At 43.2% G+C, this 26,729-nt stretch overlaps 2 protein-coding genes across 3 annotated transcripts; one reads left to right on the top strand and one right to left on the bottom strand.

The window, feature by feature from the left end:
- Positions 1-409: 409 nt before the first annotated feature.
- zhx3a (zinc fingers and homeoboxes 3a) lies at positions 410-13,933 on the top strand. Of its 2 annotated transcripts, none has more exons than XM_083939685.1 (3): positions 410-537; positions 9,017-11,918; positions 12,452-13,933. In XM_083939685.1, the coding sequence occupies exons 2-3, from the start codon at positions 9,214-9,216 to the stop codon at positions 12,483-12,485; spliced, it is 2,739 nt and encodes a 912-aa protein (XP_083795811.1). In that variant the 5' UTR covers positions 410-537; positions 9,017-9,213; the 3' UTR covers positions 12,486-13,933. The 2 variants fall into 2 exon arrangements, with proteins under 2 accessions (XP_083795811.1, XP_083795810.1); XM_083939684.1 differs by having other exon boundaries at positions 443-725.
- Positions 13,934-14,602: 669 nt separating this feature from the next.
- Positions 14,603-24,395, bottom strand: top1a (DNA topoisomerase Ia). The gene is made up of 21 exons (XM_083939440.1): positions 24,283-24,395; positions 23,841-23,865; positions 22,068-22,164; positions 21,832-21,934; positions 21,233-21,285; positions 21,055-21,144; positions 20,872-20,944; positions 20,586-20,674; positions 20,311-20,426; positions 20,098-20,219; positions 19,885-20,007; positions 19,306-19,493; positions 19,068-19,212; positions 18,352-18,495; positions 17,977-18,162; positions 17,829-17,897; positions 17,572-17,686; positions 17,247-17,374; positions 16,681-16,775; positions 16,433-16,582; positions 14,603-15,909 (listed from the first exon to the last, which is right to left on the bottom strand). Exons 1-21 carry the CDS (start codon positions 24,313-24,315, stop codon positions 15,807-15,809), a joined length of 2,247 nt encoding a protein of 748 aa, XP_083795566.1. The 5' UTR covers positions 24,316-24,395; the 3' UTR covers positions 14,603-15,806.
- Between the last annotated feature and the right edge of the window lie 2,334 nt (positions 24,396-26,729).

The following is a 26,729-nucleotide window of genomic DNA, read 5'->3' as shown; positions in this document are numbered from 1 at the left end:
GTAGCCCTTCAAGAGTTTTTCTTCCGAAAAACGTCATACATCTATTGAAAAAACATGTGACCTAATTAAGAGGACCTTTGGGGCGCTGAAGCGCACTTAAACGGCACACCACTAAACTCCTGTCAAATCCCACATTTACACAATACAATCCATCTGTTCCGCCTGCTCCGCGGCGCCATTGTAGCTATGTATAACCCAATCTGTTAGAGCACTGCCTTACTCCTATAACGACATACCCAAATGTGCACTGGGCTCAGTATATGTACCCCCCCTCCTCCCTTCTACACACACACACACACACACACACACACACACACACACACACACACACACACACACACACACACACACATCCCCATCTCATCCCCGCCCCTCTCCAAAATTTTAGATGAAAGGGCTTTTGGATTTTGGATGACGCTCCGAATCACGTGTTCCTAGGAAATACACTCGCTATAATTTTTTTGGAGCTGCCTCGTCCTGCACCGCCGACCATAGTTGTTTTGCCGTCTCCATACAGTGTGGCGGAGGGGTGTAAAGGTAATGTAATGTAATGTACCTTACCGTGGCCACTGACGGGTTCACGCCAGTTCACCGGGTTCACTTGAGGAGAGCTCCCACCCCCTGCTCGCCTCCTCTTCTTCTCAAAACGCAACGATCGGAGCTAATCCAATATTATTCATTTATATATTAATGCCGGATTCCATTTTTTCCCACCGACTGTTGAGGTAAGGACACATCTACTCTTCCAATACCGCGAATGCCTCTCTTTATTGGCGAGGAGCGATCTCCAAAGTTGTTTACTGAAATTAAGCCTCGCTATTGAATATTGAATTTTCATCTGGTGCTGTAGTCAAGGCAGTTTATATGAAGTCGCCAATGTATAAAATGGCGACAGTAGGTGGAGGAGGGGGGTGGAGGATTTTTGGGAATATGCATAAGGTTATATAGAGTGCCAGAACGCCTTCGGCTTGTATACTCCGAGGCAGTGTGTTGCCCCACAGCCTTGTGAATGGAGTGAAACGGGTTAACTCGTCAGTTTGATACAGTTACAGCACGGATCCTCCGTCTGACTGAATTTGCGCTTCTTCTTGCGCTATACAATGTGGCGTATCTGCTTATTTTATTGCACAACGCGCTCTATTTCCACACAGTGCTGTGAGTGCGAGTGTTTCAGTTGTGAACCACTTCTGAACACAGCGCTATAGCGGACTTATCGACTGATATAAGAAGCCTCCGAGTCCATAGATGTTCAAACTGCATGCCAAGTATCAATTTTCATCTATTGATCGCTCACTCTCTACACATTTCTTCCTCTTGCCTAAGCTGAAAGGTAGGCCTGTATCTCTATGCACAGGACTCTTTTTCTTTCATTTCCTTCTCTTCCTCCTGCCAACATGTGCTGTTGCCCTACTCACGCACGCAAGCACACGCACACACATACACGCACACAAAACATACAGTACAGTAAGAAGAGCTGCACATTTCAGGAGATATTTTGCAAACCGTGGATTATCAGCGAGGCGTTGTATTGAAAAATATCAGTTCCTGTGTGATCACATTTTCTATCTGTACATAAATATTGACCCTGCTATGAATGCCATGTGTCATCCTCTGCCTTTAGGGGAGGGACCTCTGTGCTGCTGACTAATGTCGCCTCTGTTGCCCTTATGTGAGTCCAGCGTCCATAACACAAGAGACAACCGTATTATTCAAGACAGTGAGACAGGCATGAATCATTGGCAATGTTTAGAATGTTTTTTTAATTATTTAACCATGTAAGCTTTTGACATATAATGTAGGTCATGGAGATGTCTGTGCAACACTTCTGCACTGAGGTTTTCCTGAGAGAGTAGGTGTTTGGACTACGGAGAGCGACTCCAGAGTGTAGAGTAGAGTCCAGTGGACATCTCTGTGCTCCGATAGTTAATTTTCAGGCGTGTGTGATGACCAGCCAAACAAAAGTAAATGAGCTCTCGCTGTGCGGATCCAGCAGATCGGGTTCAGCTTGGCCCGGTGAGTTCAGTGTGTGTGTGGAGGATTTCACTCCAGCAGGACGCTTACACTGGGGGAATGTCAATTCTCTTTGTGGATCCCTGGGAACGGTCTTCCATCTCCCTTCTCGGAACTGCTCTAATGAGGCCAGGCATATTGCCTTTCATCCCTCACTCCCTGCAATTAGGCACAGCTCACAGTTTTCGTTATGGCCACAGCGGACTGTTTGTATACACAGACACAATGTAGTGGGCCAAGACTGCCCACTCCCCTCAGAGATACAGCCTCTCTGCACATGCCACCCCTCATGTACCTGGAATATTGTACTTTTCAGGATTTGATGTTCCGATTTCGAATAACAGTCACAGTAGATGTTATGCTTATTTGTGCCTCCCACAGCTCAAAATGAATTCCCTGCCAGAGAATACTGAGGAAGGTCATATGGTCATGATTTTGCAGATTTAGTTGACATGGAGTGTATAACATTCCTTGAGTTCAGAGAAGAAATTCTAGCTAATCTAATGCCAACCAGATCTACAGTATTTTCCAGCCGTTTCTATACAAACAAGCACTCATGATAGCAGCATACCTCCTGATCCTCACAGAAAATTCCCCCAACCACAATGTCCAGTCCCATTATTCCCACCAGAAAGGAAGGCGCTCTGTACAGGTCACTTCAATACACTTTTATTTGTGTCTTTCATCCTTTTTGGTATTGCTTTTGTCATCAGACCAATGCCGTTTCGAAGCCCAGACCGCTCAAAGCGTCACTAAAACAGCATGTTTGCACAGTTCCAACGGAAAGAAAAATGCCCGAGGACTGAGAAGGGGGGGTGGGGGGGACCTTGGGGCTAGTGGGGAAAGAGCCCCTGCCACTTTCTCTGTCCCATGCAAGAAAGGTTTGGTCAGCAGGAGCTGGCATTTGCCAGACTTTGGCAGTTAAAGGAGGCTGTGATGTCAGCCATTTTAAGATGGACAGTACAATGTGCGGTACGCCGCCATCTTTCTTCCTTTTGCCAAATGAATGCCTGTAGTCTTGGATACAGAACTGAAGAAGTTATTCATCAAAAGTAATTTAAAAGGATGCATGACTCAGATTTTTGTTCACTGCGCACCGTGGTTTATTTGTCTGTCATTCATCTGGGCCACAGATAGACGTGTTCAGAGAACAATGTAAGATTTTTACAGCGAGCGTTCGCCCCAACACAAAGATGCTCAGACAGGCAGAGTGCAGTAGGTATGTACTGTAGTGCCTCAGTCTCCAGGCCTCTGCACTGATTTAGCGGGACAAGAGGTCATTTGCAGTGTGTGATATTTCTTCCGTCAACCTCTGTCACAATCATAAGTAGGGATGTACTGATTTATCATCAGTAACTTCGGTGTTGGCCAGCCTCGTTGACTGCAATCGGTCCATCAGCAAATATGATAATATTCAGCAATTGCAGTGGCTGAAATGTATCAGCGGTGTGGCATCAATTTTGCACTGGCTCAATTTTTGTTAAAAGCTTCAGGAGGCTTTTGAAGCAGTTACTTTTTTTTTATAATTAAGATTTCTTTGTTTCCCTGGTACCAAGGGGTAAATAAATGAAAAAAAATGAAACCGCAAAAAGACATCTGCATCATCTATCGGTGAAATTGTAATTTTTAACATCTGTTTCATATTGGCCCAGAATTTCACACTCACTGCATCCCTACACACGAGAAGAGTGTAGCGGGGAGGTTTGTGTCGCTGTGACCTCATTGAGAAAGAAAAAGCCAAGTTGTTGTTGCGGACCTCACCCGAAGTTATCTGAAAGAGACCTGACCCATGAATGGACTTTTCAAAAATGGCTGGCAGAGCATGTGGATTAAGTGTGTCCTGCACCATATGCACCAGTCCAGGGAATTCTGTGTGTGTGTGTGTGTGTGTGTGTGTGTGTGTGTGTGTGTGTGTGTGTGTGTGTGTGTGTGTGTGTGTGTGTGTGTGTGTGTGTGTGTGTGTGTGTGTGTGTGTGACTTGAGTTTGGTGGGTGTGGGCGAGTGACTCTGATGTATGTGTGGGGTGGTGGGCAAGGGGAAGAGAGGGGTTGCCATGGCGATGTTAACACATGAGTGGCACCACCGACCGGTCTCCCAGTGGACGAGGCTGCAGTCATGGAGGTAAGGGTGTGTGTGTGTGTGTGTGTGTGTGTGTGTGAGGAGGAGAAGGAGGAGAAGGAGGAGAAGGAGGAGAAGGAGGAGAAGGAGGAGAAGGAGGAGGGCGAGACGGCTGACAACACCTGCATCTCAGACATTTAGACACTAAAACGCGCACACAAACACACCCATGTAGAAAAAGAAGAGCCCACGAGGGAGACGGAGGCTACACGCTGAAGCTGTGTCCTCATCTGGACAGCCGATAAGGACAGTGAAGGCGTGGACTCGTCTGTGTAAGCACTGTGCAAAGGACCTTGATGAGTCTGAATCGTTTTTCACCACACGTAACACTAGAGCCCGACACTTATTCATGCTGTACGCTTGTACAGTGTCATTCACGCTCAGAGATATCCCCAAACTGAAACCTGTCCACCCTTGCTGTCAATAAAAAGCCCACATTAGTCCACTGTAGCAGTAAGATGGACACAGGAGACACCCAGATACGCAGGAAACCGTCTAAAGGCTCTCAGCGCTGGATCACGTTTCCCTTATAAATGAGGCGCCATTGTTCCCAATCTCTTCTCTGTGCAAGACAGTAATTGCTCTCTGTCTCTGGCTTATATTTGGGTGTCCAGCTGATCCACTCACATGACATTAATCTATTTAATGGACACTGTTCCCAAAATGTTAGCGCTAAACAGATTTTTTGATCGTTCAAATGTATCCGTCAGGAGTTTCCCCTCTCTGCCCCAACCCCCCCCCCCCCCCCCCCAAAAGTGGACAGCAGGTCTTTTTTTGGGCTGATTTGTGAAACAGACTTTCAAGACAGCCATGGATCACTGTCGAAGCAAATTACACGCAAAACAAATATTGTCACAGAGCGGGAGACTTTATGCCTGTTTTTTTTTCCTTTAGCTCTTCTGCGACTGTCGCATCAAGAGACTCCTTGCCAGTTATTCGTTTCAAAGAGAAAGATTTTCAGAACGGTGCAGGTGCTAAATGTTGCGGAGGTGAGGAGGGAGTGTGTGAGGAGTGTGTGTGGTGTGTGTGTGTGTGTGTGTGGAGATGTGTGCCTACAAGGTGTCAGCAGGGAGGAATATTGAAACAGCAGAGCCTGTCATCATCATCAGTCATCCTCTCACTTCACTCCCAAATGTCTGAGTTTTGTCTTCCTTTGTCCTTCTCCCTTCTCCAGCCTCCACATTCTCATTCATGTGACAGGTGGCACAACAAAAACACCCATCTCTGTTTGTTAATGTCAACTGTAGGTGACCCAACAATCTGGGAGTGTCTGAATCAGTAGACTGTTTTGAATTAAATTTTAACGTTTAGCAACCACTTTTCAGCCTCGCCTCCCGTTCCGCTGGTAACAGCTCGCCGTAGATTGACCGTGTTTTTCCTGTTGTAATATTGTAATTACTGCAGCACTTTATGAGGTGATGAAAAGGGAATACATGCTGCTTTCTTTCAATTGGTTTGCTGAAATTGGAGCAGCACACTCAGCTGTTTTCCATGTTAAAGTATAAAGAATATAATTAAATATTAATGAGATGTAAATATAATATTGTTATGGAAATGACAGTGTAAGAGCACATAAGGGAGCCCCTCCTGTAAATCTTAAAGCTGCGATTAAATGAGGCGGAACGTATAAATCCCATCAGAATTCAAACCTAGCCTAATCCCATTTGTTTTGAAACGCTTGTTTTTGAAAAGTTGAATGGTGCAGACATGGTTTTAGTCCGGCGAACAAGGCCCTTCTGCTTACGCTAAGCGTGGGTGTCCAGAAAGCCCGTCAGAGAGCTCTGCCACTCTCCCTCACTTCAGATACGACTCCCCTGGTCTGCCGAGATGAAAGGAGTTTCCTTTCCCCTGCGCCACAGATCCAGTGCCAGTGAGAGGACATACGACACACTGGGGACAGCGATCGTCTGAGCGTTGTCTACCTCGCCACTGAAACACAAGGCCTGGCTTTTCAGAGGGAACCATTCAGTGGCTCCCTGTCTGGGAAGCCCTTGCCTTGTGTCTGATTGCACGTCTCGCTCGCCAGATAAAGCAGCCCATTCTTTTGATAGGTGACCTGATTCTTTATGTAACCTTTCTCAACTTTTGGCTTGTCTTGGGTTTTCTCATGCAGGAAGTGGGGTGTTTTTCCAGGGAGGAAAGCTTCTGTACTAAGCCGGCGTCTAGTCTCGTCACAGACCGGCGTCCACTCTAGGGGTGGGGTGGGGGTGGGGGGGGTTTCGCAGCCCATCGCCATGACCATTTTCTCCATCACTTTATTTTCTGAAACATCCTCACATACGCTGCGCTGTCTGCAGGACAAACAAAATTAATCACTTGAGCACAGCTAAACTGAGCCAACACTGATTTGATCCATAGTATAGTGACATCTCTCACATGTCTATGACTGCGTCCCTCTGCTGTGTGAAAGCTCACTTCTAAATCCCTCCTTCAGTGGAACAAACTCAACGAACACCATGTCCTCAACAGAGGTTAATCGAGTGTGCCGCCAGAGGATATCATGACCTCTCTGGCGGCAAAACATACAGCACATGCCCGCGTCTGGATGCAGTGAACTGGGATTACTGCATAAGATGCTGGTGACCTAGTTTTTATGGTGTTTGTTTGTTTTGTTTTAGTACTTTTTCTGTCAGAAAGCAGCCCTCGTCAGTAGAAAGGAAAGTGAGGTAGATACCAGCAGGACGTCACAGTCTGTCTGGGATCAGTATGTGCAAGGTTTTAATTCTGGAACAGGTTCATCTTTTATTAACCACGCAGCCGGCCATGGTGAACATGCACGTGGATGCAGTAAAAGTCTGTGAAAGTGTTTTTCACTGTGTGCAAACGCAGTGTGGGAAAAGAGTGTTGAAATAATGTGGATTTTTTTCCTTTGTAATCCACAAAATGCGGTACAAGATGTTGAGGTATAAGGTTACAGAAACCAGGTTTTGGTTGGTACGGTGGTTCAGTTTTTGCAGGTGATGTTTCTCACAGAATGATAAGCTTGCAGGAGAAGGTAAACCAGAGTGACATGGATAGATGATGACAGGATGACACTAGTGTTCAGCAGCATGTCGCATATCAATGATTCTCCAGACTCAGAAAGTAAGATGAAGCTGCGTGTGTGTGTCAAAGGTTCATGCAGAGGGCAGAGGGTGCAGAGCTATGTCTCCACTTTGATATGTTTTCTCATCATTTGTTTTACATGTTTTGTTCTTTCCCGTGTTGAAATGACTATGAAAACCAGCTGTATCGCTAATGAAACCCGGGCTGGAGTGCATCCTTGTCCCACAAACTTTGTTAAATATTTGTGGCTTTGTGAAAGAACAGAGGCATGTTTTTCACTACATAATGCAGAGAAGCAATGGGAGAAATGTGGACGACTGCAGAGACAATCCGTATCCATCCTCATGACTGGAGTGTTATCGCAAGAGAAAGCCTGTGGATGTGGTTTGCTAATGGATTTGTGCACCCAGTGATCTTTGTATTGTGTGCAAGGGACGCCATGCTGCTTGTTGAACACGTGTAGGATGAAACGGCTTTAGCCCGCAGCTTGTAAAAGACTTCAGATGTGTTTGCAATAACCTTCTCAAACCTTATGAGAATATTCCAGGTCCTTAACCGCACTGTTGTTCGCCGACTGCTGGGACACGCACACAAACACACGCATGCACCAAACTAGTCACCTGATTTCTCCTCTTGACACTACCTTATGCCGGGAAGGTACACTGTAACAGCCAATGTAAAACATATGGCTCCCATCCAACTGTGACAGTAAAATGCTCACTGTCTCCACCAAAGTAATTTAACCTTCATATGTCTGCTTTACAATATCAAACCAAAGACGAAGAACACGACACAGAGCATTTGACAAATTATGAATATATAAGTCTTTCAAAAAAGTCTCCAACTCCCCCTGTAAAACACATACCTGTGTGCATATTTGTGGTTTCTGCCGGCAACGTGGAACAGCTGGTAAGGTTAGATACACCCAGCACTATCAATTTGAAGTGGTGAAGTGCATCCCACTCAATAGGTGAAAAATCCCCAAGGTAGTCTGTGGGTGATATTTATTTACTGATTTTACTCTTTCCTGGAAGGAGGCAGGCGCCATCTGTAGTCATCAACTTTAGCTATAGTCTTGATGCCAACCACCATTTTCATTACAGGTTTTGTTAATATCACGGAGCTCTACTAAAAATAATTCTGTGGAAATGTGCCATCCATAATTAGAAGAGCCAAACCTATGGCAACAGTGAATTAGATTGTCATTTCTGTCTCGGTCGATTTTCATGCTCTTTTTTTTTCTGAATTCATAAAAAGTGACAGCTCGACAGAAGTCTGTAAATCCAAGTCAATAATCAGAAAACTGACAGGCTGCACTGATTGAATTGAGTGTGGTATTTTATTTCTTTGTCTTTGTAGATTTTATTAATATATCTAATGCTAGCCTAAATATTTTGCAATATATATGAAATAAACATTTTTATTTTCTCAAAATATTCATAATTACGTTGTTCATAAGGCTATAATTTAAAAAAAAGTGTTGAGTGAGTGAGATGCGTGTTATCTCTTTGGCTATGCTAATTAATTGTAACCTTCATTTTTAATTATGAGCATAATGCAAAAGGTTTTTTTTTTTCAAAAGAAAAGCCCCAGACTATTTAACTTTAATGCTGTAATTGCTTATAAATACCACCTACACTTATCATGCTACATTATGCTTACTACAGTATGTCAGTTTGAATATTTCATGTTTTTAACTTTTTACAAGTATAGACTATAAATCTGCTATCCACATATACGACCAGGTGCCATACAACCAGTTATTTTTCTGTAATTATTAAAATTAAAAAAGATGGGCTGTAAGAGTCACACGTCTCTCTTTTTTGGTACTCTTTCCTCACAGGTTTCCTGGGAGCTCTTAAATTTGTCCATGTGACGAGAGTCCTGATGTGGCAGAAGGCATGAAGCAACACTGTGATATCATAGTGGCTGGTCCATGACACTAAACTCCATTCAACCCTCTCCACTCTCCACCCACCCTCTGTTCTCATTATACCGGACAAGAAATCACTCACTCTCACATCTACACCAAGCTACACGATGGCCAGCAAGAGGAAATCCACTGTACCCTGCATGATACCATCCAAATCCAAACATGTGCGTGAGGAAATCATACTGGGCTCGCTTCCAGAACTCCTACCAACAATCCCAGAAGACAGCATACTCAGCATCTCTGGAGAAGAGTCTGGCCATTTCTCTCACAGCTCCTCCAAATCCGAAAGTGGCAGCGAGATGCAGAAAGGAGGTACATACAGCTGTCCAAAGTGCCGTTTCGAGAGCAGGGATCTGAACTACTTTTTGGATCACATGCACAACTGCCACTTAGACTTCAGAGCCCAGCCCACTTTCTACTGCCTGAACTGTGGGGTGTCCGTTGTCCGCTTTGAGGCCCTGGCTCTGCACAATGCTAAGGCCCACCCTAAGATCATGGAGGGCTTGGTCACTGCCTCCCTAGCTGTCAACCAGAGGGATGGAATAACAACAGTGGAGCAAAGTCTCTTCACAGACAACGGAGAAGACTACAGAGAATCGGGGATCTCCCTCACCAAAACACCGATTGCAAAGATTATGAAAGCCAAGGGAGAGCACAAAAAGATTGTGGTTTCTCACACTGTGGAGGTACGGAAGATAGACACTGGAAAGGAAGTAGATCCCAGCATGCTGACAAATGTGCCTGAACTCCAAAACGGGGCTCTCAGTCTTTCTGGCGCCCCAGCTATGCCGAGGACAACTGTCGCTCATGTGATTAAGTCGACAGTGTCCAACCAAGTCTTTCACCAGCACACTCCCTCCCTTTACTCCCCCCCTTCCTCTGGTTCCAATAAAGACCTTCCAAAGGTGATGATCCCTCTCAGCAGCATCCCCACATACGATGCTGCCATGGACACCAGCAGCTTTCTCAAGACATCCTTTGGCAAGTTCCCCTACCCGACCAAAGCCGAACTCTGCTACCTAACGGTGGTCTCAGAGTTCCCAGAAGAGCAGATCAAACTGTGGTTTACTGCCCAAAGGCTCAAGCAGGGCATAAGCTGGTCTCCTGAAGAGATTGAAGAGGCCAGGAGGAAGATGTTTAACACAGTGTTCCAGGGTGGAGCACCTCGAAAGCAACCCACTACACAGCGACACGTTAATCACATTGTAACCCACCACACTGTCACTGCCCATCCAGGCTCAAAAGGACCAAACTTTCAGATGGCCAAAGTTCCCTACGACAGTATGAAATCCAGGCCTGTTGGAGTCATGGCCTCACAGGCCAGCATGTCAACCAACCCCCACGTCACTAGGGTCTCGTATTCTACTCCAATTGTCCCCCCAAAGTTTCCATCCATAGTCAGAACAACACAGGTTCTGACCAAGAATACTCAACCCACTGTGGAGCCAGACAAGAGCAACGGCCTTGGCCTGGACATTGCTGGAAGCGCCGGTTGTGTCAGTAGCACCAGCAGCAGTCGAAGCAGCAGTAGCAGCAGTAGTTGCAGTAGTAGCAGCAGCATCAGCAGCTATTCCAGCAGTAGTAATGGTGGTGAGGCTGTCACCCGGAAACCGGTGCATAACAGCAGCCCAACCAACAGCATCAACAGCATCGCCACTTGCTCTACCAACATTAGCAATAATGATGAGCACTGTGTTGCTGACACAAATGGGAAACCAAATGTCCACAGTAACAGTTTACCAATCGGATTGGAAGGTTCAAACAGTACCAAGAGTCATGTGATCATCGAGAACACCAGCAAATCCAACATAACCTGTAACAATCATAACAGTGGCATCATCAGTCCACCAGAGCAGGCTCACGCCGCAAAGCCTGACGACCGCAACAACTTCAACCACAAGACCGACAACAGCAGTATTAGCAATGAATACCCCAGTACTACATGTAATGACAGTGTCCCTAGCCTGAACCATGCCAGCAAATCCCCAACTGAAAGCACCAGCACTACTGTCATTACGAAAAGTAGCTCATCTGTTTTAGATGAGGGTAAATGCAACAAGGACTTTCCCATAAAAGGCATGTCTATCTTACAGCAACTAATCAAGGATGAGGACCCATTTGCTGGAGACAGAAGCTGCCCAGAGCTGAAAATTGACCCCATCAAGATCACCTTCAAGAGGCTGAAGATGAATGAACCAGATACTACATCTGAGATTGTACATCAAGATCATAAGTCTGAGATAGCCGAGGTGTCTGCTTCTCAGCCGTCTTTCTCACCCCCCTGGGCCAACAAGACCCCCCAGCAGCTGCATGTCCTCCGACAGGTTTTCTCCAACACCCGCTGGCCCAGCAGTCAGCAGTACGAGGACTTAAGCGTCCAGACAGGCCTTCCCAAGTCAGAGGTGGTGCGCTGGTTCAGCGACAGTCGGTACAGCTGCAAGAATGGGCAGCTGAAATGGCTGGAGACGTATCAACGACCGCCTGCAGTAACAGAGGAAGTGAGGAGCCATGGAGACACTGAAGCCGAGACACCGAAGGACTCTCCAGCGGCCAAAAAGAAACTTGTTGACGTGAACAAGCACCAGGAAGGAGAAGCGGGACTGAATTCAGGGCAGCGGGTTGTGTGGCAGGATTCATACTCACCGCTGCTCGGACTGATGGGGTCCGAGGGGAGCGCTGATCAAGGCCGAGCTGAGGAGTCAGTGCAGCCGGGAGTTCTGCAGGATCCCTGGTCAGAGAGAGCAGTGGACCACCAGCAGCCAGTGGCTAGTCAGTCACTCATTGAACAACAGACTGACGCCAATCAGGCCAGGTACTTCAGTCATAATGCTCGACTTACAAAGTGTGATAAAAGCTCCTGAAGTAAGATTCACTTCTCATTCATGATGCCTTGTGATCATTTACAAGTTTAGCTCTATTTATCAATCAAGCAAACAAAAACAATGTAAGCCAGGTGGAGTGATAAAAGCATGACAGCTTGCTGTTTGTAGTCGTGATTTCGTGATGTACAGTAAAAAGAAGGGTGTACAGGTACTCATGCTGAGTAGCTTATTCAGGCAATCAAAGGTCTGTGTTTAAGAAGCTATTTTTAGATTAGTAGGAGTCTGGGCCGTTGAATTATAGATTGAGAGCGCATGCTAATATATGTGAATAAATCATGACAATTGTCTTTGGTGAGATGGATTTCCATGAGGCAAGCTAACCCGTACACAGGCATCTTTTTACAATGCTCCCTTCCACAAAGTCCCTGACTTGTACAACAGTAATACAATACAAAAGTGACTTTCCAATCACATCTCACAATTTGTGCATGTTGTATTTGCCTTTTTGCGTGTGTGTTGATAGGGATCGTCTGAGGATGGAGCTGCTGGAGGTGTGATGAAGCGGGCCCGATCTCGCCAGAGGAACATGATGTTTAAAGGCTGGCGTGCTCCCCTGGCCGTAGTCTCAAAAGAGTGTTCATAATGACAGCAGATGTGATTGTAGCTGGACCGATGGACTCTGACTGTAACTGTGAATACCCCCCACCCCTCCTCCGCCTCCTTCTCTTCCATCTGCCATCACTTCCTGCCATCGTCAAAAGAAAGAACTTCTCACCTTTGAGTCCTGTGATGTTTAAGCCTTTCATGCTTCTTTGTGGTTGTGTGGGGAGGGTGCACAATGAGGTCAGTACGAGGGATCAAAGAAAAGAACGAGAGAAGACGCACACTGACTGGAAAACTGACTTGAATGAGTGAAGATAGGATCGGATAGGGCCGAGAGATTGTTTTTGGGTCAGAGGAAGAAATATATATATATGATTGAATCTGCACTAAAGAGGGTTTGTACTGACTGGACAAACAAGACGTGTCAAGGAAATGTTATTGTTGGCTTTGTGATATTTTTTACTTTTTTAGCAACCAGTACTTCAGCACTGCCTTGAATTTTACTTTTTCCGTTACTTGGTTTTTCAATTCTATTTACTCTTCTATAGTCACTGTAAGTCCAGATGCAATCAAACATGGTTTATTTAGATCTGTATAAATGTTGGTGATCACTTTGCAGTTCAGCTACACGCAAGAGACTATATACAATGCACTAATGAAGACAGCAATGCTAAAAATCACACTGCCCCACAGTAAAGGTATTGACAGCTGCGTCAAGATCAATACACTACACTGCCCTGCAAACTGAACAGAGAGAAGCCTGTCACGCTAACGTTGCCTTACTCAGCTCTGTCCATGTGTTTATATGACCTGTTGTCTGTCCATCACCTTGCTTTCCAGCTACTGTGCTGTCCTGAAAAAAAAGAAGAAAAAAAAAATCGCCAGTGCATCAATGGTCACTGTTCGTCTATATCTGTGAAAAAAATCTTGTGCTGCTTTCTGTACACTTGGAGATGTTTAACTTTAAGCTGTAATTGTATCAAATATTGTTACTGGCAAAAATGTTGTTTAAAGCAAAATTATCAATTTGATCCCTAGACACTGACAGAGTGAGATATTGTGCTAGCTAGAGAGCCAAATGGGGAGATCTTTGCTCTCCTCGGAATTTTCTTGTGTTTATATAAACATACAGTCACTACATGAATCCTATTAAGCTGCATCTTTGTCAAGCTGCTAATAGCTAAGAACGGTGCTATACCATCCAAAGTGAAATTGGAGGTTGATCTCCTACCAGCAGTGTATGCACGTGTCGAATGTTACAAAATTTATTTTGGTTTGAGATAAATGGAATCTGGACTTACGGTGTTATGATCACTTTAAAAACTTTTATGAAATAGTCTGATCATAAAGCACTGTTGTATCATCCTTTCTACACTTCTGAATCTTTACAGAATAAACTGAATACTCACCAAGCAGTAACGTCTCATTATTTGCTCAGCACCTTGCACCAGGAGTGAATATGAATTATGGAAACCAGCCAAATTATTCAGTGTGATTATGTGAAAGCAGCATGTAATGTAACAGGATTGGAGGAATGCATGCAGCCCCGCCTGCTGGTGAGCCGCTGACAGTACAGTTTATGCTGAGAGCTGAATAAGGATCCATGTCTGCAGGTGTATTGTGACTTATTTAGCCTCAAGTGTGTGTGTATACAGACGGAGACCGGAGCATCTCTGTTCGATGCTGGGGGCAATGGAAAGGGCATAGGCCAGATATTACAAAAACCACGAGCGATGAGGCCATAATGCATCACAGGGATGTTTGGGACTGTAATGAGTCGAGACACACCAAAGCTCATTTCCAGAGCAGTTTAATGTAAATAATGTATTCAATTCTTGGAACTGTTCATTTGTCTTTAGATTGTTTTAAACCTTACCTATAATCTACCACTTCAGAGGAAGTCTAAGCTCATCTTTCAATTAGATGATCGAATGTGCAAATATCAGGACCATATAACTCTGGTAAGACAATGGCTGCCTTTTTAAAAGTAGCATGTTAATCAAATTTCCTATCCAAATGTGAGGGGGGAAATAAATAAAATCACATGTACATTTACTTGTAGGGTTTTATTCATTTTTCAACCTACAATGAGCATAAAACTCAGGAAACATGATCAAGGGCTATGACAAAAAAGGTAAAACAGGAATAGGATGGTGACTTTACAGCTACTTACATCAATTTCCCTATCATAAAAGTGGAATAAATGAACTGATAATTCACATTTAATGTTACATTATTTTATCCTCAATCTTTACACAATTAAAAAAACTGCCTATACTGTAACAGATTGGTGATTTTTTTTGGCAAAGTTGATATCCCTCACATACCCTTCGGGGAAGTAAAACACTTTCCATTTTAAAATGACTTTAAATACATTATCATAGCATTATCTTCAAGTAACAGATACGGGAGTTTTTTTTCCTTGGAACAATTGTTAAATTAAGTTAAATCAGATGTAGACGGAGCTATGCAGAGAGTCAGGGGATGTTTGCGTCTCAAGGATAAAAATGATTGGTTCACATTTACACTGAAAAAGAAGAAGTCCCTGATGGAGGCTTAAAACAAAATATTCACATTCTGTATGCTTAAGTAAATATTGACATGGTTGCAGTATTTCCCCCTCCTGCCTGCCCAGACATCCTCTCTCATGCTAAACAATTCAACATAGTCCAGTTTAAAATATTCACCCACCCACAAACAATTTCATGGCCGAGCCCCTCATACGCACACACACACGCACACACTTAAAAGGTTGAGCTCACATTTCCATTTCCTCGAAAGGCGCGTGGGTGTAGTTAAGGAATTCTTTTGATTCAACTTTGTCTATCAAAATATAGAGTTCATTAATAATACATGGGAGGGCTAAAATACAGAGCAAGTGAACAGAGAAAATAAAATGATAAAACATTTGTTGTTTTTGCTGAACACAGTAGCTATAGGACCGCAGAGTTCAAAGTTCAGGCATGGTCAGGTTTTGTCCCTGATGAGGGAGGGACAAAGAAAACGTAAAAAGGTCTTCCAATTACTGGGACTATGCCTTGATGCCGAGTTGTGGGTATAGTTCAGCCTTGTTGCCTGATCTCAGATCAGATGTTTAGACTACCCACAACACCCTCATGCCACTTTATTATGGTTTCATAATTTCATCTTACCATGTCGTAGCCAGGGTTTTTTTCTGCACACGGTCTTGCCACCGAGCAAAATTCAGTTAAGCTTAAAAACAAGTATCCGATAAAAAAAATGAGTGTATCATAGTTAAAACCACAAACTGGGATTTAAAATTCATAGTCATCCTCTGCCATGTCGATAGCCCAAGCAAACTTCTCACGCTGGGTTTTGTTGTAGATCTTCTCCACGGGAATACTCCACTTCTTACACCTAGGAGACAAAGAGACAGAAATCAGGATGGGTTCATTGTTTAAAGAGATTTTGCAGATTTAAAGTCAGCTCTGTGTTATGGAAATGTTTGCAGTGTGCAAAATAAATGAGTTAAGCTTCCCTCTGTGGTCGTAGCACAAAGCCCATCAGAGGCATACCTGCCACGGAGAGAAGCCAAACAGTGTTCATCCGCACACACTGACATGACAGCTGATTTAAAAAAGGGCAGAGTATCCCTTTAGGCACAACTCTCCTCGATGTGCACCTTTGTCCTCGAGAACAAAATCAGTGGCGGGACCGTCAGCTATGATGCTTAAGCAACACTACTAAGACGGTCGTTTCCTCAAATATGGGAACTGGTTACAGAAAAGACCGTTTTTGGGGCTCCGATAACGCCGGCTGGGTGTGGATGGTCGGCCTAACAGTTATTAAAAACGTGCGTTTATAGGAAAACGCATTCTCGTGTGGCTGGGCCCTCAATTTTTACAGCTTTAAAAAAATATTTATAAGAATATCATCTTACCAAGCCACAGAAATGCGAGGGTCCAGATAGTTGAGCTTGGAAGTGCCGAGAGCAATCTGCTTGTTCTCTTCGCGATCAGTGGCCTGCACCTCCAGCTTCATTAGTTGCTCCTCTATCCTCTGAACCGCCTTCTTCTTAGTCTCCACAGTCCTACAGGGAGACAACAAGCACACAACAGTGATAACTGTGGTGAACAAGGTTGACCTGGGGGTTCACTATTCTTCTAAAGCAAACTTTTAGATACTTACTTTTTGGATTTCTCATCTCTCCGGACTTTTGCGTCAGCCTTGGCACTCTTCAGTTCTCTCTTGGCATCAGAAAGCTGGTCCCTTTTTGCATCAATCTAAGAAAAAGTGACAGTAATTTTAATAAGGACTTTTGTATTTGTGTAACCTTAACAGCAAAGTGGTAATTCCTTTATAGTGAAGAGGACTGTATACAACGCCCGCAAGAGCTTTCTAATAAGCCGCAATTTTAAATGACATGAACATTTGGAGATGTCAGGGCACATTCATTAAAACAGTCTGTAATTATTGTTGTGACATCAATTTCAAATCAAGCTGTTTCTCATCAAAGACGATCTGAATGCCTTTCTTTCCCCTGTAAATTAATTTTGCGACTGTGATGCAGAAAAACGTTTACCAATTTCCCCTTGAGCAGTCGTACAATTACCAGGATTCAAGCATTTGGGGCTATATAAGCGTACTTGAATTTTATGTTGACAAGATGGCATTTCAGTGAAACATGATATAAACTAATCTAACATTCTTCTCAGATTCAGCGTCTGCAAAGAGTGCTAAAAACACATGCTAACCTTAGTCTGCAGGTTCTGCATAGACTTCTCAAATGTCTTTGGTGGAGCCCTCTGATGGTTACACAGGATGGCCACAGCCCGGTTGGCCCTGTTGTAGGACAAGATCTTGGCTGGAATGTTCTCTTCCGCTAGAGAGAGACGGGGAGTACGATGTTTTTGTATTCAGAATGTGATCATTAACCAGACCCGGATGAAAAGTCAATAATAAATACCAATACAACAATCTGTTGTTTCCAACTTCTATTTATCTCTATCTGGGACCAAGTCCAGCTGGATTCTAGTGAAAATGTGGTTTTAGATCCTTTGACTGCAGGTGGAGACGTACCACTTGTGAGCTGCTTCAGCTGCTGTTGCAGGGTGATTGAAGCGTTGTAGGTACGGAAGACTTTGGCAGTCAGACCGTCCATCAGCTCCTGAAGGTGTTTGTTCAGAACTGAAGTCTGTGTGGAAACAGTCAAACCTAGGATGTTAGAAACTTTTGTCTCAAATACGCATCTATGTTATAGATGTAATAACTGTTTCTGCCATCATTAACTAAACAAGGATTTTATAGTTTCCTATCCCAGATTATGTTTTACTTACATTCAGACGATCAAACAGGTCATCATCAGGCTCCTTGTTCTCCATGAACAACTGAAGATTCTTAAATACCTACAAGACACAGAAAACATAAATATGGAGGCAAAGTGTGCACACTTAAATAAGAAAATATATATTTTACGGTTCTTACCCTTTTCTCCACAGGGACTTTGTTGTAGTAGCGAATGGAGTCTTTACCCAGGAAGTCAAACTCCACCACAAACTCTTGACCATCATTCTCTGGATAGAGTTTGATGTGTTCAACTCTCAGCGAGCAGCAGCCCACGGTATCCGCAGTCTCTCCTTCCTCCTTCTCATTACCCGCTCTCAGAGCCAACTAGAGCACATCAGGACAGCTGGATTAAAGGGGGCTTACAAAAGACATGATCCTCTCTGCAGCTAGTGTTTAAGTACTCTCTAAACCCCAATTGCATGTTAGTCATTGTTCAAGAGCACTTAAACAACATAACATCTCCCCGTAGCTATATGCAGTCCAGACAATGTCAATAATAATCATGCACCTCACCTTGTCGATGAAGTAGAGAGCCACAGCCCGCTGTCGAATCCTCATCTCCTTAGACTTCCAGTCTTCACGGTACTGGGTTCGGATACGGTCCACACATTTCTTCAGTCTACGAGCCGTTTCATACTTCTGCCAATCCTTCTCTCCCTGCAGACAGCGAGGACAAATAACTGATGAATTACATGGGGCCATATGCACTCAAATTAAAATCAGACAGTTTTCCTGCCATCATAGGGCTTAGGCACACCACCAAGCAGTTTTGCGCTCCACATAAGCCGCGTGAACGTACGTAATGAACGATGCGCGGAACGGGTGTCACCCGCTGTCTTGTGCAAACAGGGCAGTCTCTGCCTCTCCTCATGTGCAGGCAGTCAGATTACTTATAGCTTTTGAATCAAGCACCTTTTTTTAAGTTTTACTTCAAATGGGCGTTACCTGTCACTGTAGCGAGTTAGCGATTATTTGCCAAACTATTCTATATGGCTTTCGGGTGATCTCTTCCACACTGCAACTAAAAACCCCAGGTTTTATGCCAAAATAGCGTGAAGCAGTGTATGACATAATTTGTGCCTAAGCCTTTGGAGAAAGTATTTTTTAAATTTGATTGTGAAAGTAACAATGAAACCTGGTGACATGAAATCTGTACAGATGAGATATGAAACTGCCATAACAGCAGTTGTTTGAGACCAATTTTAAATGAGGTCAAATTCTCAGCCCACCTTGATCCTAGAGCTGGGGTTCAGCATGATGTATTTGATGGAGCCTTGAATGTTCTCCGTCCACGACACCAGCCAAGTCACCTTGTTGTCATGACGAACCTCTTTCCATTTAGTGCCTGGAGGAGGTTCTGGGTGCTTGGAGTCCCTAAGGAGGAGCACATTAATAAGACATTTAATCATTATACTCACGTAAAACATCAATTCACCAGCAGTGGAAAAAAAACAACCCTCCACTCACTTGCTGCAGTTGATAATGATGTCTTTAGGCCTGATGCGACGTTTGAGCATACCCATCTTAGGATGGTCTCCTCGACCGCGGAACAAGCCCGGGGGCTCAATGCGGAAGTTAGCAATACGCTCCCTGTGGTTGTCCATGATGCAGAAGCCATACTCTTGCAAGAGGCGCTCATTCTCCTCCCTTATTTTCTAAAAGGGCAGGTGGGGGAAAAACATCAAAACTCCATCTTGTTTTGAATTTGAGTGGTGTCAAAAAATCCTTGCTGCATCAACTGTTAGGATACCTCTTCTGGGTACTGCAATTAATGAGCCATCTTTACTTATAAAATGTTATTACAGACAAATGGTTGCCCTTCCACAAGATTTACATTTGAGTAACTGGGTTTACTCAGATCCTTTACTGTCAAAAATGCATAGGATCCGAATGTTCCATTAGGGCCTAAGCTTACAAGCATTTTAACAATTATACTACTTTGTAATACAACAGGCAACACAGATGACATTGTCTGATTGGTGTTTTCAGTGCAATCATGTACAGTTCATTGATATATTCCCTATACGGATACAAGTAGTAGTTTACCAGTTTCTCATCCTTTGTCATGGCCTTTCTGGCTTCTGACTGTGCCTTGAAGTATTCGCTCATCTCATTGAAGTTGCACTTCTTCAGGTCGGTCAGCTTACCCTTTTCCTCTGCATTCATTTCCTGCATCATTAAACATGGTACACTTAAAAACAGAGGTATTTCAACAATTACTTCATAGTACCATTCCCAAAAGCGCATTTTTCCTCCCACCTTCCTCCAATCTTTAAAGAAGTTTTTGCGGAAGATATCCTTTGTGGTGTACTCGTGGTCCAGCATTTTGGCAAAGAACGTGGCCACCTCTTCTGCCTCTGGACTGAGCTTCATGTGCTTACCTGAAATGTTCAAAAAATTGGTGTGTTTTGTCACTGACATGCCCTCACTTGGTTCAACAGTATAGCCCCTGATTGCATGAGAAATACTTACCATCATAGTAAAATTTGACATGATTAGGAAGAGGCTCGTAAGGTGGTGCAAACACAGGCCCTTTATGTTCCAGAAACTTCCATTTGACTCCATCGGTGTATCTCTCTTCTTCCCACCTGGAATCAACCAAATAATAGCATCCAGTTAAGAACTTGAATCAGCAGAGAAACAACATTACTCAATTGAACAGTAGCACGCAAAACACCAACACTTGCCCCATCCACATACTGATAAGCATGTAGGAAGTGAACAGCTGGCTGACATGAACAACTCACCATTTCCACTTCTCCTCCGGCTCTTTCTTTGCTTTCTTTTTTCCATCAGCGACTACTCTTTTGTTTTTTGTCTTCTTGGACTTAATGTCCTAAAAAAGGAAGAGAAATTAAAATAAGTTATTATGCTCATAGGTTAGCACAAAGAAAATCGCAGTATTAACACAAAAGACTCCAGCCTGTCGTATTCTTCAGATGCACTCATTTTGTGCTTAAATATCTTGCGGCCTCTTTTCATAGTTTAAAAAGCCAAACCCAAGTTGGCATTCTACTTAGGGCCTTTACTTACCTCCTCTTCTTGTTTCCTTTTCTTGGCCTTCTTGTCATTTTCAGTCTTAATTTTTTTGGGCTTGAAGTCAGAGCTGAAAAACAACAACTTGTGTTACAAATGTATTCAGGAACAGCTATACAAATAACCTAATCACATGGGCAGAAAAAAAGGCACATGGAAGACAAGTTTGAAATCACTCACTCATTATCATCGTCCCGTTCTCTTTTTAGAGACTTCTCATTTTTAGGAGAGTGGTAAAAATTATCCTCAGGCTCAGACTTTACTTGTGGGCTGCAAAAGAAAACAGATTCAAAATTGCTACATATAAAAATGCATCTGCTGGTAGTGTGAATATAGTACTTAAGGAGTCCAGACATACCTGGCAAAGCCATTCTCTTTTTCCTTTTTGACTTTACCATCAAAGGACTTGATCTGAAAAGGTTTACACAAAGTTAATGAAAAACCTTGTAAAAAGCATAGAAAAAAAAAAGATAATCGACCATGCCTGCACAATAAAAGCTGAATCACCATCCAGTCATTGCCAAATACTGTATGATTGATGGTTAATCATAATTGGCTATAATTGGTTGGCTATGAATGGTAGAAGTCAGAGCAACTAATCAATTTAGCCGTTGTGGACTCAGAAGCTACTGCATAGCATTAGCAATCTGAAACTATGGGAAACCAAAAAAAGTGTCCAAATATTTAGTGATCCATTTTCTGTGTGCGTTTTCAGTCATTTTTATTTCCTGACTGAAAGGCCACATTTGTCAAATCTGTTGTAATTGAAACAGAGGATGCTAACAAAAATGAAGTTGTGCATTTTGCTCGTTGTTTTAATAGCTGTGGGCCATGAACAAGAGTGAATCATTTGACAGCTTAATATAGCAGAATAATTCATGATGATCCCTAAAATTACTACATTACAGGCACAACCATATGTGCACTCTTCCATGAATTATGTGCATGGCAATTCACCTTCTTGTCCTTGTGCTTGTCCTTGTATTTGTCTGCGCTGCCATCTTTGTGCTTCATCTTCTCTTTGTCTCTGTGTTTTTTGTCAGAGGAGTCCTTGTGATCGCTAGAGTTAGAAAAAACAATTGGGTTGCTTCACCTTCAACACTCCAATACAAAGAAAAGGTATGTCTTGTCCACTTTAAATAGATGCGGCCAGAAACCTACATTTTTGAAGAGTCTGGAAGCACACACCATACCTGTTGCCATGCTTTGATTTATCACGCTCCTTATCTTTCTTATGGTCCTTATGTTTGTGTTCCTTGTCTTTATACTTGTCTTTATGCTTGTGAGAGTCTGAGAAGAAAACAGTGTCAGCTTATTTGCAAGCGAAAGAGATATTGACAAACAATTCAACAATGGACTGAATAACTTGTCAAAAAATGGCGTATACCAGTTTATAAAAGTAGTATAATAGTATGATTCCTATCACAAGGGCCAGATGAACAAAGTGCACTTCACCAGGTGCTTATGTGGGCAGAGAAAGACCATCTCATCAACCGACACAAAGGAAGCACTCAGTCCCCCCACATTAATATTCTGAGTAAAAAATGTGAATAGTTACAGGCAGGGTCTGAAGATTGACCACAATAGCAATGTCATGCAAAATGTAGACTGGTGACAGCAACACAGCACCCCCTAGTGCTCATATGGGCCTTATTGTTTGACACAATGTGAAACACCAGACAGGTTTAAACATGCCAGTGAACAAAGTAGGCTTTCAAACCACAGCAGGAAAAAGTGTATATGATAATTTCAATATAAAAACTCAACGGGCCCACACCCAAACCATTAACAACAGTTTTACATAGGCCTGGTCACAAGCATAACAGTCTACTCTGCTAACATGTCCTAAAAACAAGCTGTCTAAATCTCCCGGTGTGCCCAAGTAGGACAAACCAGCAGTGTAGATGTTCAAGATGAAAAAGTTTATCTCAAGAATCACTAAACCCAAAACTTGATTGTTACATGCATCACTCAAGCTAGTTGGCTTTGCTCAGACATTATTTGAAGATTGCGGAGTTGAGTCTTTTTGAACACGACCAGGGCAACCTTGCTCTATTAAACTGAAGTCTGATAATCCTGTCTGAAGGGAATAAACTCCACTATGACAACTAGAAGTGAAGCCAAACCCCTTCATGCCCGACAGTCAAATATTGTCTCATTGCTGATTACAAATATGTGGACTGGTACAGTTGTCTGGATGACTTTAGGCAATACAAACCATAGGGGGGAAAAGTAGACTGGAATTAAAACACGATGTACTTTTCTTGGAATGAAAATGGGCTGTGTGCTTAATATCTGTTTATAGAGCTTTAACAGACACATCAAAATGATCTAATATCCAGCAAATCCTTTAACTTGTGTGATGATTAATTTAAGTTGATGTGTTGACAGTTCAAATGTGGATCCAACTTACAATTGGTCCACTTTCTTATAGCATGTGGGAATTTAAAGTCCCTGTAGCTATGATGAAAAAAAAACTTTAGCAATAAAAATGCGTTTATGATCGTGTATTAAAAAAGAAGTAGGAGTCTTCTTGGTCACTACGTGGTATCCTAATGAAGCCCTATGTCTGCACTCAGCCATATGCACTTCCCAGTCTGGGTTCAGCTTGCAGCACAGTCAGGCCGCTACACCGAAAAAGAAAATGGCGCAGAGACTAAGTCCTCAACCCCCAAACCCTCACTTTCAGGTGGGAAATATGGCATTAAAACCAAACTAAAAAGAAAATCTAACGCGATAAACTGATAAAACACGTCGATGTGTGTCCCAATAATGACTCGAATAGAGAAAATAATGTGAGGAAATGCTTTTATTTGCCCTCCCTTTTGAACAATAGGCGCTTGTGAGTGAGACAGAGGACTTAGTCTCTGGACGCCATTGCTGTCCTCTACTGAGAAACTACCGATACATCTGATCAGAGAGGAAGATCCTCCTTAATACGTGTTAGCTTAGTGTCACAAACTTACCATTGAAACGAGAGGCACCATCGATCTGAAAAATCAAGAACAGATGAATGTTAAATAGTGGCTAACTAGCCGGCTAACTAACTTTGAACTTGCTGGACGGCAGGACGAGTTTGTTAGCCGCGCTGCTAACGTTAGCTCCGCTGGGTAATACGCTACAGCTAACGGCGGCTACGGCTAATGAGGCGTTAACATGACCCCCACTTTGTCTCGAGTTTGCCCAGTCACACAGACATGAAGGCTGACTACAGTGCACCCCTGTGACATTACAAACGCGATGAAACATGTCGCTGTTAACAACAACATTAGTTGTCTTACCGTTACAAACACACTGGGCTAACGCGCGCTAGCAGCCACTATTCACAGTTAGTTAGTTACCCTGTCAAACCGGGCCAATAAACAGAAACAATGAATGGTTCCCGTTAACCTAAAGTGATGACATTACCTGGTCCTCGCTGTGGGAATGGTCCCCACTCATTTCCTAAGCGTTGGCGGATTGACAAATCAAAAGTGAGGAGGGTGGAGGGTTAACATTCACCGGCGTGGAGGAGCAGGCAGAATGAAGAAAAGACACAGTTGTGTAAGAGGTAGAGTCCCAGATGCAGGCTAACGCGCATGCGCATCAATTTAAATGGTAGAGAGCAGTGCAGCGTGGCTCCTCCTCTCGGCAAAACGTGTTGCTCCTCGGGCCCACGATGGTCACACACATTCCTGTGAGCATTTGGGGGGGGGACAATTTCTGAAAAACATGAATTATCCCCCCCCAGACCCGGCCGCAGAAAAACAGTTAAGGGGGGGCATTACATTTTTTCAGGGGGGCAAACTTTTTCAACCTGCAATTTATTTGCTCCAGTCTGAACAATGGCTCTGTGACCACTCCTACCGTGCTCATACTAAAAAAGGATCAGTTCATCCCAAAAATGTAAAAAACAAACAAACTAAATAGTGTAGTGCTGTGTCCATTTATTTAACTCAAGCATGTATTCAAGAAGACCAGCAGCTGGGTTGTGTCATGCAGATAGCACCATACAGCTTCACTTCTACTGGAAGCAGAAGCACTGATGTCAACCTGAGCACTGAAGTAAACATTCATACTGGGAGAGGCAGCTACAGCAGCTAGGGAGCACAAGGAGCAGAACAAAGCAGTGCAACTCATCTGCCTACAAGTAACTTAAGTGTGTGTGTGTGTGTGTGTGAGTGAGAGAGAGAGAGAGTGGCACGTTTCTTCCATGCAGATGAGTTTCACTGCTTTGTGCTGCTCCGTGTGCTCCCTAGCTGCTGTAGCTTCCTCTCCTTTCATGCATGTTTACTCCAGTGTCACTGTTGACTTCAGTGGTTATGTTTCCTGCAGAAGTGAATGGCGCTGCTTCCTGTTCGCGTTGTCACTGCTTGTCCGCGTATTTTTTTAGGGAAAAACGACGGATATCCACACCAAGCACCACAGCTAACCAGCGACAATTTACTGCGACCATGAAAGTTGAGAGACGGAAACTCCTTCAAGGAGCTCCTGCTCCTCCTCCACCTCACTTTGTACCGGCCTTCTACCACTGGTGGTACTCAAACTCTCTCTGGTGGTACAAGGAAAAACTTTAATACTAAATTAATATAATAAGAAGAAATACTTGAACTTTTAAGATCCTTGAAATGTCAATTTAAAACAAGTTTAGCATTTCCTGCCATATTACAGTAAACATATTACAGTTACAGTATGTTATGTAGTCGTTCATGAGCTAAACTGTGGTGGAAGAGAGTAAGCAGAGGTAAAATAATTGGTTTGAAAACACTGAAATGTCAGTTCTGACAGCGTGACTGTGGCTGAAGACAGTCAACAATAAATAATCTTCTGATTAGGAATAAACCTTCCTGTCCGTAGCTGAATAGTGTATTTTAACATTAGTCTTAGTGGTGGTAGAGCCTGATATTCTTGAGGTTGTACGTCATGTACAAAGTTTGAGAACCACTGCCCTAAATTATTTAAAATTTAACAACAGACTTCATATTCTTCACATTTTAGATTCACATTTAAAAAGAAATGATTGAAATGAGGGGGGGGGGGGGGGTCAATGATACATTCTCCTCCACTACAATGCAAAGGCATGGGTTGACCCTTAAAATCATGATTTACTAACATATGTCCACCAACTGGGTTCACTTCACACTGTGAAATACTTAGCTCAGGCAAATTTCAATCTCAATGTGCAATACTAATATTCTCCTCTGTGCCTTGGTGTAAATTTAAAATATGTAAAAGTATTGTTGTTAGAAAAACATGTGACATAAGGACCAGCTCGGAACCAGAATCAGGTTATAATAAAAACAAAATGTATTTTCTACAAGAAGAAGCATATTCACAGTTTAACACCAGTGTCTCAACATGCTCTGAGGGCCCAAATCATTTAAACATGCAGTTTGAACTGTAATGGTTGTCATGGTGATATATTTACAAAACTTAACAATCGGCAACTCTGCTGCTGACTCGCAGCACGCTCCCTGTTCTCACAGGTAAACACAAAACAATGAATACAGCCAGAGTTCTCACATAACATGTAGACTTTTTTTTTACATCAATTATATACTGTTCCTGTTATTTTTTATATTTTCCTGTGTTTATATTGTTCATTTTTCTAAAAATGTATTGTTTCTTATTGATGCTTCTTCTAAGTTTGCTCTCCACTTTGCTGCTGTATTCAGGAAATTCCCCCTTTGTGGGACTTTGGCTGTTTAGGACGAATAAAGAAAGGTAAGCACAGTAAATTAATCCATGTGCAGAACCTTTTGAATGATATGACGAGCCTCTACGAAGTTGTGATTTATGGTGGCATGGTATGAGTTGTTAAAATCACTTTTGTGACATCGGATCTCGACCCCTGCCTGTGAGTGAGGGACACATGC

The sequence above is a fragment of the Echiichthys vipera genome (assembly GCF_963691815.1).
Source record: "Echiichthys vipera genome assembly, chromosome: X".
NCBI lineage: Eukaryota > Metazoa > Chordata > Actinopteri > Perciformes > Trachinidae > Echiichthys > Echiichthys vipera.
This window is presented reverse-complemented; position numbering and strand designations above follow the sequence as displayed.